At 53.1% G+C, this 12,500-nt stretch overlaps 1 protein-coding gene across 2 annotated transcripts in view; it reads left to right on the top strand.

Annotated features, from left to right (window-relative positions):
• Nucleotides 1-12,500, top strand: part of ehbp1 (EH domain binding protein 1) — a 165,161-nt gene that overhangs the window by 95,478 nt on the left and 57,183 nt on the right. For both annotated transcript variants that reach the window (XM_062519094.1, XM_062519093.1), the window contains exons 13-15: nt 3,605-4,516; nt 5,528-5,569; nt 5,869-6,006. In XM_062519094.1, coding sequence (XP_062375078.1) covers nt 3,605-4,516; nt 5,528-5,569; nt 5,869-6,006 — 1,092 coding nt within the window. The remainder of the gene's footprint in view (nt 1-3,604; nt 4,517-5,527; nt 5,570-5,868; nt 6,007-12,500) is intronic.

The following is a 12,500-nucleotide window of genomic DNA, read 5'->3' as shown; positions in this document are numbered from 1 at the left end:
GGGTTAGGCCTCTTGCAGATTGGGGGGGTGGGAGAGGTCGCTGGTGAATTGGGAGGGTGGGTGTTGGGGGGGTTGGTTTGTCGTATTTGACGTTTTCCCTCCCTCCCACCCAATTAAGCAGACATCCCGAGCTGAATGACGGGACGCTACTCTCAGCGGGTAAACGGAGAGCCTGGTTAAGGCCACAGTCACAGGTGACTGCTGCAGGGACCACAGAGGTTAAGGGCCTGCTCCCCTGACACATGCGCACACACACACACACACACACACACACACACACACATACACACACACACACACACACACACATTTGCAGCTATTCTTGTTCATTTGATAGAATCACCCCCACCCCCCATCTCTTCTATATGAGAAGTGATTGCCATAATCCACAATGCCATTGAAATATGATAGATAAGAACAATCAATAGTAGCCAGGAAGAGAATAAATTTCTCTTTATCGCCTTGTGAAAGAGATGCATTATCACTGAATTAGTGGATAGGGGTGTGTGTGTGTGTGTGTGTGTGTGTGTGTGTGTGTGTGTGTGTGTGTGTGTGTGTGTGTGTGTGTGTGTGTGTGTGTGTGTGTGTGTGTGTGTGTGTGTGTGTGTGTGTGTGTGTGTGTGTGTGTGTGTGTGTGTGTGTGTGTGTGTGTGTGTGTGTGTGTGTGTGTGTGTGTGCCTGTGTGTGTGCCTGTGTGTGTGCCTGTGTGTGTGCCTGTGTGCGTGCCTGTGTGTGTGCCTGTGTGCGTGCATGTGTGTACCTATGTGTGTTTGGATGTAAGAAGAGAAATGGGTAGTAATTTCCCATGATATCTGATCTGGGTGAATTTGTTCCTGCTGCAAACGAACGAAAAAAAAAAGGGAAAAAAATGGTGGAGGCCTGCTTGCCTGCGGGCTCGGCTGCTGATAGGCGGAGATGGACGCCTGTCACTCACCCTGTCTGTCTGTCAGTCAGTCAGTCAGTCTGTCAGTCACAGACTCTGGCTTTCTCAGCCCGAAAACAAAATGCTTTTCATCACATTCAGACGGGGGATGGGGTTGTGGCGGTGGGGGCACAAACAATCTGCCTGAGAAAGAGAAAGTAAACTCCCCTAAAATGACGGCGCTAAGCCACGACTCATCCTTGCTCATCCCGCTTCCCAGAAAGCGCCCTGTTGTTTGGGGGGGAAAAAAATACTGTCATGATATTATTTCCCACACCTGAGAGGTATGATTGAGCCTTGGCGATAGGACGCTTCAAAAGACGCTCATTGTGAACGTCAACCTGCAATAATACCAATAGCTACCCCTCCACCCCCCCCCCCTCCCCCCTCCACACCTCCTTTCTCTCTTTCATTCTCTCTGTCTTGCTCTCTCTATTCAGATGCCCGCTTGTCGCTCTCTCTTCAGGAGCATACTCTGGGTGAGAAGGGAACAATACAAACACACTTTGCTCCTCTGAATAAGTGTTAGAAACCCAATCAGGGCCCTTACAGGCTCCTTTATCTCGCACTCTTTCTCTGGGAGGAACCGGGGGGACGGGGGGGGGGGGGGACGGGCGGACGAGGGAGGGGAGCGGCGTGCAGTGCAGTGCAGTGCAGTGCAGTACAGAAAGAGAAAACTTAAACGACAGCCTGTAACTGCAGCCTCCTCGCTTGAAAAAAAAACCAACACCTTTTCACTTTTTTGACATGTCCTTTCGCTCTCTTTTTTTAACCTTTTCACCCACATGCGCAGTACATGTGTACACACACACACACACACACACACAGTCACACTCTGTCTGCTCACACACTATTCCACTCCCTTTGCTCTCCATCTTCGGCGTTCTTCAGGGCTGTGGCTCCACCACCCCTTTTGTTCACGCTCAACCTCAAGTGAGGTTACGGGGGAAGAAAGGAAGGAGAGAAACGGAGGAAGGAAGGAACGAAAGAGCGAGAGAAGTTATAATTAGGTGTAAACTGAGAAACGGCTTAGCCTTTGCTTTACCCCCTGTCCCCACCCCCCCACACCAACAACGTCTAAAAAAGGTGAGAGACCTTGATAAACCGGGCTGGTCAGAGTCGCCATAGCCAGACAGTGCCCACACTCATCAACGGGTTAGATTTACCCCCACACCCGCAGATACAAGCAGCGATAGGAGGAGAGAGGGGGCAGAAAAGGATAACACAAAATAGGCGGGGATGAAGAAAGCTTTTTTTTCGCAAGCCTGTAAAGCAGGAAAAGGACAAAACTCCTCTTTTTTTTCATCCTGATGGTGGTTGCCTGACTTACGCATGCGCACACGCGACCCCAACAAGTACATACGCAAATGCCTACACCCTTCCTCTCGTGTCCCTCCCACCTCCTCCTCCTCTTCCTCCTCCTCCTCTTCCTCCTCCTCCTGCTCACCCCTTCCTCCTTTTACCGCGACTATCAAGTGATCAGGGATTGAGTTTTGCTGCTTGATTATCTGCCTGTATTTCTCATCAGGACAAATCAGTGCAATTACACGCCGGCTAGAAAGGAGAAGGTTGATGTGCCGTGATAAGGCCCCAGCACGGATTAGTTCACTGTTTCTTTATATCTCACTTTCTTATCTTGGAGAACCATCCTTGACATTACCTGTCAGTGGCAGACTCCTACCCGCCGATCCCTGATTGTCCTATTCCAAATCTAGTCAGACGACATCACACCACCTCCTCCCCACAGTACACCACACTCTCTCTCTCTCACACACACACACACACACACACACACACACACACACACACACATACTATCATGTATACGCACACATGCTCACACAGACACACACACACACACACTATCATGTATACGCACGCACTCACACACACATACGTGTACACACACACTCACACTCACACTATCATTTATACACACGCTTACACAGGCTTACACTCACACACACACCTAGACACACACACACACACCCCTACATGTGTACACGCATACACATGCAAGTTCCTGTCAGCTGCTCTGAAGGCTCAGCCTCTGGAGCCGTGTTTGTGCCTGTCCTGGGGCCTGTTGTAACATCGCCCTGCTATGGGTGCTGCTGGTGTGTGCTCTGTTTCTGAAGGGAAGGCCTGCCGACAAACATCCATGCACACACACACCCTCTCAGTCCGTCCTTTTCTTCAACTGCTAAATTTTAATTACCTGGAAATACTTGTGTTGCGACTTTAGTCAAGCCATTAGTTATGCTTTATGTGTCTTCTAATGACTGCATGTCCTTTCTGCTTGTGTGAGAATTGATTATTCTTATGGGTACATGGTTCTTGTGTTCGTAATCCTTAAATCGGGGATTAATCATCTAGAATATGATGACTTCTAAACTCTCAGTAATATGCAGCCGCAGGGCATCTTTGTGTTTGAAGCACTAACACCATGTTCAGTATTAAGAGACCTGTTGCTGAAATATGTTGTCATACTTGCACTAGAAATGCCATTTTGATCTCAATTCATCCCATTAATCTCCTTTATGAGCTATGAATGTTTTTTTCGTGGTGTTATTCAAGCAATGTTGCATTCATAGAAACAGAATCTGATATGGTCCATTAGTTGTAAGTTCTGGGCACAGTGACTTGAGTAGGTTGTAACGGTGGCATGTCGCCCTCTCTCCGCAGGCGTACGACGGCTTCGCCAGCCTGGGCATCTCGCGCCTGCTGGAGCCCTCGGACATGGTGCTGCTGGCCATCCCGGACAAGCTGACGGTGATGACCTACCTGTACCAGATCCGCGCCCACTTCAGCGGCGAGGAGCTCAACGTGGTGCAGATCGAGGCCAACAGCAGCCGGAGCACCTACAAGGTGGGCGACTTCGAGACGGACACCAACAGCTCCATCGACCAGGACAAGTTCTACGCCGAGCTGCACCCGGTGAACCAGGCCGCCGACGGCGACGACGCCACGGCCACCGCCGAGACCAACGGCGCGCCCAAGGGCCACGGGGACGAATCCGAGCCGATGGAGGAGGAGGCGGCGGCGGCGACCTTGGCGGCTTCGGCCGTGCCGACCAGGGATCTCAACAGCAGCCCGGCCACGTTCTCAGCTGCGCCCGTCGCCAGAGAGCGAGCGGCGTCCCCTCCGATGGCGTCGCCCCGTGCGATGGACGTGCACCCCAGACCTGCCCCGAGGACAGCCGCCTCGGGCGCGGATGCCAGCAGTGCTGGCCGATTCTCGCCCGAGCCGCGACCGTTGCAGAAGGCCGACACCCTGGACATGGGCGACTTGCCCCAGCGGGTGGAGAGACGCCAGCAGGACGCCACCACTGCCATCACGGGGCCCGCGGACAGGGACGCGGACAGGGGGCACCAGGGGCCCGCCGAGCCCGAGAGAGAGTCCCCGGGGCACCGGTTTGGCCCCTCGCCCCCCCACAAGCTGGGCTTCACCTACAACCGCGACGCCGACCTCATCAAGAAGAAGAGGGCCAGCCTGAGGCACTCGGAGTCGGACACCACGTCCGACAGCAGCACCTCGCCGCCACCACCACCACCCCCCCAGAACCACACCACAGACACCCCCGCCAGATCACCACAGGTACAGGTACACCCCCGCCAACCCCCTCAGCCCCCCGAGCATCCACCCAAACCTGCCCCCTCCCCCCTCCCCCCCCCAACCCTTTTAAGTTAACTCGGGGTGCTTCGTCAGGGCAAGCAGCTCGGCAGAAAGCCTCAAACCCACTGACAGCGGCGTTGTAATGTTGACATTTCATTATGTTTTCCTTTTTGCGCGCTGATGGTAATATTCTCCCCGGCTCGCCCGCGGTTCCGCTTGAGAGCCTCTCATCTGCTCGCCGCGCCGAAAGAGGAATTTCCTCATCCATCCCGGCGCCCGCCGCCACCGCTTTATCAGACAGCCGTTTGGAGCCGCGGCGCTCCGCTCCGCACTGAGCCCTGCTGTCAACGCAGCGCCCCAATCTCAGACAGATGCGCTGCTTTTTATTTATTTCCTTATTTATTTACTTGCTTATTTATTTGATTTTTTTCCCCCCGCCGCCGCTCGGCGCCAATGCGAGGCGGTTGCTAAGGAAACCGGGCCTTCGGATTTTGAACCGTGACGACCGTTCGTCCCAGTGTCGCCTGGTGACCCGGCTATTGGCCTGTATCTCTCTCTCTCTCTCTCTCCCTCTCTCTCCCTCTCTCCCCGGTGGAGTGTGTAACTCCCTGTGTGTACGGCCGCTGTCGGCCTCTATTCTCCGCCGTGGATTACTCGCGATGGGCGCCCCGATAGTGTGCCAGGCTGGCGCGGGAGCGGCGCCCGCTATCTCCTCACAGGCCTGTCATCGTTCTCTCCCGGTGCCGCCGCCGCTGTTGCTGCTTTGGCGGCGAGAGCCTCCTGCTCGTTGAGCCCAGTAATGAGAAAGCCGTCGCCGATAGTGCGGGATATATCCACGCCTAAAACTCTGCGCAGAGATGCTAATCCTGCTTGTACAAAAATATCTCGCACGTATTTATAAATAAATTCATACGTAAGCACATATATACACAGGCATGTTCCTAGGCCTACTTTACTACTGGCTGATTGCTTGATTGTCTGTTTTTGCTTTAGGAGGCTGCACCTGTCCTGTCTCCCAGTCCCTCTGAGGAAAAGGTAAGGAAACGCCATGTTTGTCTTTCTCTCTATTCGCTCACATACTGACACACTCACTCACTCACTCACTCACTCACTCACTCAATCACACACTCACACACTCACACACTCGCTACTGTGGCCAATCCTGCAAAATCCTTGAGTACAAAAAAAAGCCATAAGATTCAGCTTCATTCACCTTCAGCTGCCCTACCTAAAGTCTTCCAGACTTCCTGAGCGTTGCTCATAAGATTGGTTTGGTTCCCGGTGCCCGTCTCATGCCCCCCGCCCCTGCTTCTCTGTGCCCGCTCTGCCCGCAGAGGGTGCTGTCCCGTCAGGAGGAGCTGAAGGAGAGGGCCCGGCTGCTGCTGGAGCAGGCCCGGCGAGACGCCGCCATGAAGGCCGGCAGCAAGCACACGGCCCAGAGCACGCCCGCACGGACGCCGCAGATCACGGACGTGAGTCATGCACACACACACACACACACACACACACACACACACCTATAACCTATATAACAAACCACAAAACACACAAACACAAACACTCACTAAAGATGCGTTCACACACAACACACAATCTCTCTCTCTCACTCACACACGCGTACTCACACACATACACATACACAGACACACACACACACACACACACACACACACACACACACACACACACACAAACCCACAAACCCTCCCACATACTTGTACACACCCATATGCATCACACTCATGCATATACCCTTTGTCCAAGCCCTCCTGTAATTTAGTGAAATATGCCACAAGCATTCCTGCACTCCAACTCCCACACCTCCAGCATGTCAACAGGAGCAGCATTGCATTATCAAGAACACACTGAGGCACACAGAGAGAATTACGAGCAGATGCACACGCACAGTGTCTTCTGCAGGTACACACAATGACTGGTTGTGCGCGTGCATATATGAATGTATGTAAATGAGAGGCAAAGGGGGCACCTCTCTCTCTCCTCTCTGTGCGTCATGGAGTGTGTGTTTGTTCTACGTGTGTGTGTACGCGTGTGTGTGTGTGCATCTTGTCCATGTGCTCCTCGAGTGTGTGTGTGTGTGTGTGTGTGTGCGAGTGTCCTGCTGAGTCTCCCCTGTGAAGGGTAAACGCATCGAGCGGCAGCGACACGCGGGGCCCGGTGTGCCCGTTCGCCTCCGTGCATAATGGCGCGCCGGCGCTCGGCTCGGCTCGGCCGCCCCGCGCAGCCTGTGTAATTAGCGATTAGCGCGACGTGCCATTAGCCACTCCGCGTCCCGTCCGCAGGCTACGTCCCCAGCAGCGAGCCGCCCGCCCCCCCCCCGCCGCCACCCACCACCCAGCCGGAGGAGGGAACGGGGACGCACCGGAGGGAGTTGGGAGACGGAAGGCAGGCGGTAGTGGGCAGGGGTGTCGTAGACTGGCAGGGGGGCATGGAGTGAGGGGGAAAGAGAAAGAGAGGAAGAGGGACTGAGAGAGAGTGAGAGAGCGAAAGAGCAAAAGGGGGGGGATATTAAACAGTCACAGTGAGCTGGAGGTGTGAGGTCCTCTTTGTGTGCGTGTATCGGACTCTTTTCTCTTTCAAGCTCACGCTCACTCCTGTGATTGGTTTCCCCCCTCTCTCTCTCTCTTTCTCTCTCTTTCTTTCTCTCACTCTCACTCACACACTGTCAGACTCCTTTTTTCCCCCTTAAGTGGGACAGGAAAAGGCACGGGCAAAAGAAGTTGTGTGAGTGTGTGAGTGTGTGTGTGTGTGTGTTTGTAGGTGTGTGTGAGAGAGAGACCGAGTGTGTAAGAGAATAAGAATGACATCTCTGATCAGGCCATTGTGACCGCTAGTCAGTGCCAAGTGTGAGAGAATGCCGTAAATGGGCAGGCAGAAAGAGAGAGAGAGGAGTTGCGACACTTCACAGGCTGTTTGAGGACTGGCCCACTCTCTCTCCTCTCTTTCACCCATGGTAAGTGAAGGAAGAGGAATTCTGTTTCTCTCTCTCTCTCTCTCACTCTCTCTCTCTGAGCATGGAAGGCAGTGTGCCATTGTGGAAGTGAGAGTGATGGACATTTTCATTTGTTTATTCCCAATTCCTGGCAGCATGGCTTGGGCTGACAGCAGCACTCCTCAGGCTGTAGAGTGTGCCGGTCTCTCCAGTGGAGCAGTCTTTGTGTGTGTGTGTGTGTGTGTGTGTGTGTGTGTGTGTGTGTGTGTGTGTTTGTGCGTGAACAGGCAAGGCTGTTTCTCACCTCCGTCTGGCCTGTTTCTCTGCTCTGATAGTGTCACAGCCTGAAGAGCCTCCCAAATACATTGCTCGTCCTGTGCATTCGCAATCCTAGAACTCCGTTACATATTTTTCTCTGCCCTACCAACTCTCTCTCTCTCTCTTTCTTTCCTTTTTCTCGCTCCCTTCTTCCTCCGACTCACTTAATGGATGGTTTCGTGAAAGGTCAACTAACTTGGCCAGTGTTGGTGCTAAAGCTTCAGCAGTGAATGCACAGGGCGATCACTCTTTGCTTTTGCCCCGCTCCTCTCGGACACAGTATAAATAAAATTCAATGTAAAAAAAACTGCAGTCAAAGCGCCTGACGTGCCTGAGATTTCAAGCCGAAAAAATGCATATGGTTGGTTGAGCACAATATACAGAGGACATCAGAAGCCTGGAGTCAGAGCAAGGGGGAAATGTGTGTAAGGGAGAAATAAGAACGGCCCTGGCCAAATCCAAATGGCATTTCAAATGTTCAGCATTGTGTTTTTTTTTTTTTTTTTTCTCTTTTTTTTTCTTCACTAAAAAAGGAGAAAAAGTCCGATACACCAGCACAGGCGTTGAGAGTTATGACAAGGGATTTCAGCAATGAAATGAATACCTTTCGGTAATGAAATATCTAAAAAGCCGCAGCTTTGCACAAACGTCTCTGCCGTCTGAATTTTAAAAGGCAATGAGATGCCCTTGAATTAAATGTTTCCAGTTAGGGAGGAGGATGGGGAAAGAGGGGCGGGGGGGGGAGGGGGGGTGCAGGGGTAGAGAAGGAACCCAAGGAATACCATTTCCGCATAATCTAGAAATAAATGACAACCTTTAAAAAAAAAAGCAGCCGGTTAAAGAGAAAAAATCTTCTGACAGGAAATAAAATTAAGATTTTTTTTTTTTCCCAAAGCGATCAGGGGCTGTGTTGGCCTTATGCAGGCTTTAAGATGAGAGACGGCGAGGGGAGGCGGGGGGGGAGAGAGAATTATTTAAAAAGAAATGAGAACTCCCTCGTGGAAGAGGAAGGGCCGGGCCTTCGTCCTGTGGATCACCTCCAAGTTGGGCCACTTTTCTCTCCCCCCTCCCGTACCTCTAAACCAGCAACACCTCCCTTGCTTCTTCCAAGGACACCAACAGCCTAATGAGCCTCCACTGCATTAGCAAAGGTGCCATATTGAATTGTTTCACTTTTTAATAGGAAAGCCATTGATCAAAAGGAGCCCCTCCTCCCTCTTGGCTCTGATAATTGTCAGCGATTTAGATTAGATTACTTGATGTCTTGTTTTGATTGTGGCCGCGGAAATCGCCCGGCTCGGTGTTATCGCGGCGGTTGGCCCCCCATTCGTCTATGTGTCTCTCTCCCCCCCGCGCTAAGTAGCGGCTTTGTGGTTTAGCGTGCATAAGGAATATTTTAATTCAATTAAATCTGGCTTCATTCTTCTAGGGTAATGGCAGTAGTGGGATGGGGTGGGCTTAGGGTGGGGGGGGAGGGGGCAAGGGAAGAAATGAGGGAGGGTAAGAAAGGAGAGAGAATGGAGTGGGTTAGAGAGAGAGAGAGAGGGAGAGAGAGGAAGAGAGAGAGAGGAAGAGAGGGTCCAAGCGTTTGGGTGTTGAAGCGCTTCTCGCTGCCTGTGGCAGTGGTGTCCCAGTCTGGAGCGGTTTTAGACACGCTCTTTTGGGTCGAGTCAGAACTACTCCGCGGGCCGGTGAGCACTCCCACAGGCCGCCCCGGCTCCAAAACCCCGGAAGAGAGATGCACAGACACCCCCCTCCCCCCCCCCCACCCACACACACACACACACACAATCACACAGGATGGAGGGTGCAGTCAAAGTTTGCTGTGGTTCGAGAGCGCTTCCCCCTGATCACCATCATCACTGTGGCCGTTGTTGTAGGGGGTGCTGGCGGTCTGCAGAGGCTGGAATAGTGGAGTGGGATTGGGAGTGAGGAAGGGAGGGGAGGGGGGGAGGGAGGGAGGGAGGGAGGGGGTTGGATGAGAGGGGCTGGGCCAGGCTCCGGGCTCTGGGCTCTTGGTGGGCCCAGTGGAGGGTGAAAGCGGTGAGTGGGCAGCAGGCTCCTGCTCGGCTCTGCCCAGGCTCGGCTGCTCTTTGTCTGGGGGCAGCCTTGTGTGCCACTGCCCTCCTGTGTGGGTCCCTCCCCACTGATCAGCACTGTGACTGGGAGTCCTTGGCCATGTCTGACTCTCTCTCTGTGTGTGTGTGTGTGTGTGTGTGTGTGTGTGTGTGTGTGTGTGTGTGTGTGTGTGTGTGGGGTTTGGTTTGGTTCGGCCATGTGCTTCCATGTGCCACACTAATTGTGGCCCATCGTGCTGACGAGCACTGCTTCTTTTGATGTGAGTTCACCAGTTTTGTTTTCTTTTTCTCCTTGACTTTTTCTCTCCCTCTCTCTCTCTCTTTTTTTCCCCCTCCTCCTTCCCTGTCAATTTTTTTTTTTTTGAAAGTCTCCCCACTCAGACCCCAGTGTTTTGAGGCCTTTGATAGTGGCGCAACAGTGTTAATTGTTTTGTACTTTCCCGGGTCCTCTCCTCCTAGGTGGCCTTCATAATCTATTAGGACTTTTAGCCAGATCCCTTGTAATGTCATGCCCCCCGCCGCAAGCAAATTGGTAATTAATGAACAATCATTAAAAAAAAGGGCCTCAGACCCCCGTCCAACCCCACTCCTCCCCACACCCCCACCCTCCCAAACCCCCGTCCAACCCCACTCCTCCCCGCACCCCCACCCTCCCAAACCCCCGTCACCACCACCTTAATTTGCTCCCTCTTTCATGTGCAGCGCGTGTCATTTCTACTCCAGTGCGGGTCCAGAGCAAACCCAAAGTCACATCATCAGGGCCTGACCGCACTCCCCCTCTGTTTCTCTCTCCCTCCCTCCCTCCCTCCCTCTCTCCCTCCCTCCTTCCTGTTCTCTCTATCCTTCTCTCTTCCTCCCTCCTTCCCTCCCTCCCTCCCTCCTGACCCTTCTATATCCCCCTCTCTCTCTCAGCTTTTGGAAGACCACAGAAGGGTGAAGGTGATGAAACATGAAAAGGCCAGTAAAAAACTTTCTCGAGAAAAAGAAAAGGGACAATTAACACAAAAGGAGGAGAGGAGGGAAGGACCCATACTATTTATCCATACTGTCCACACTCTCTTAAATTCCCAAAGACCGGCAGCAAGAGCAAGAGGAAGAGGAGGGAAGAAGACTCTCTTTTTTTCCCCTCCTCTCTCTCTCTTCCTCTAGGTCTCCCTTTTTTTTTGCTTCCCCTCCTTTTTCAAGTTTCCTCAACCATTAGCGAGATCAGAACAGCAATTTCACAGAGCTCTGGCCAGGGTAATTATGAGTGCGCGGGCGCGAGGGGCGCGAGAGGGGCAAGAGGGGGCGCAGGGGCGCAGGGCCGGGGGAGAGCGAGCGAGCGAGCGAGCGAGAGGCTCGCTCAAGTGCGCGCAGATTCCAGGTGAGCTTCCTCGTGTTCACTGGCACGTTATGATTAGTTTAATTGGGCTGTGTTTGATTTTCACCGACGAGGATCTCCATAGCCCCACCCCCCCACCCCCTACACCAGCCCCTCACACACACACACACACACACACACACACACACACACACACACATACACCCAAACCCCCTCACCTCCACCCACTGGCCAGAATTACCCCCCCGCCCCTCTACCCACCCCTCTCGGCAGAGAGGTGACTTCTTCTCTGGGCTTCCTGTGACCCTCGTCCAGAGTGGGTGGGGGGACCAGAACAGAACAAACCTTTGAACTCCCAGTCCCCCCCCCAATACCCCCCCCAACCCCAACTCCAACCCCATCCCCACTTTCATCTCTCTCTCCCAGTGCTCTTTCTCTCTCTCTCCCTCCCTTGCTCTGTTGCTGCTCATCCCATCCCATCCCATCCCATCTCTCTCCCTCTCTCTATTTCTCTCTCTCTCTCTCTCTCTCTCTCTCTCTCTCTCCTTCTCTCTCTATCTGCTCACCTCTTATCTCTGTCTGGCGTGTTTTGACTGCATTGCTGTTGCTGTTGCTACACCAGCTGCATCATCACTCCAGCTGTGTGATTGTAATGGCGCTGGACGTCTCCTCCGTCTGGGCCGGGACCCTTTGCATTGCTCCGGTGCGCTCTCTTCTCAGCTCCATCCATATTCATGATCCTCCTCACTCCTACTCCTCCCTGTGTCTTTGCCTGTGTTTTTTCTGTCCCTGTACCTCTCAATTCTGTGTGTGTGTGTGTGTGTGTGTGTGTGTGTGTGTGTGTGTGTGTGTGTGTGTGTGTGTGTGTGTGTGTGTGTGTTGTGTGTAGAGAATCTTATCCGAGCGGAAAGGTTGGATGTCAGCTCGTAATGACTAGGCACAGGCAAAAGGGGACTGTGTCCTACCAATTGGCTCACTGTGCATGCTGGAGATTCTGATTTAAATGGGCCAATTAGGCCATCCGAGCTTAATGCTGCCCTCTTCAGCTCGGATGGGCACCAGCAAACAATGCCCCGGCCCCATCATCTCTCCTCGCCTGTCAGGAGCAATCAGGAAGGCCCGTGCCATCGGACAGCATTTCTCTCTTAGTTAGCATGGAATGTGGAGGTGTGTGTGTGTGTGTGTTTGTGTGTGTGTGTGTGTGTGTGTGGGGGAGAAGAGGCCAGCAGTGTCCTCTTCCTGGTCATCCATAAGTAACGGACTATCTGACCGGCCTCCACTCCCAGACACCTCTCCTCC

This window comes from Sardina pilchardus, chromosome 18 (genome assembly GCF_963854185.1).
Source record: "Sardina pilchardus chromosome 18, fSarPil1.1, whole genome shotgun sequence".
NCBI lineage: Eukaryota > Metazoa > Chordata > Actinopteri > Clupeiformes > Clupeidae > Sardina > Sardina pilchardus.
The sequence above is the reverse complement of the archived record's forward strand: the minus strand, read 5'-3'. Positions and strand labels throughout refer to the sequence as shown.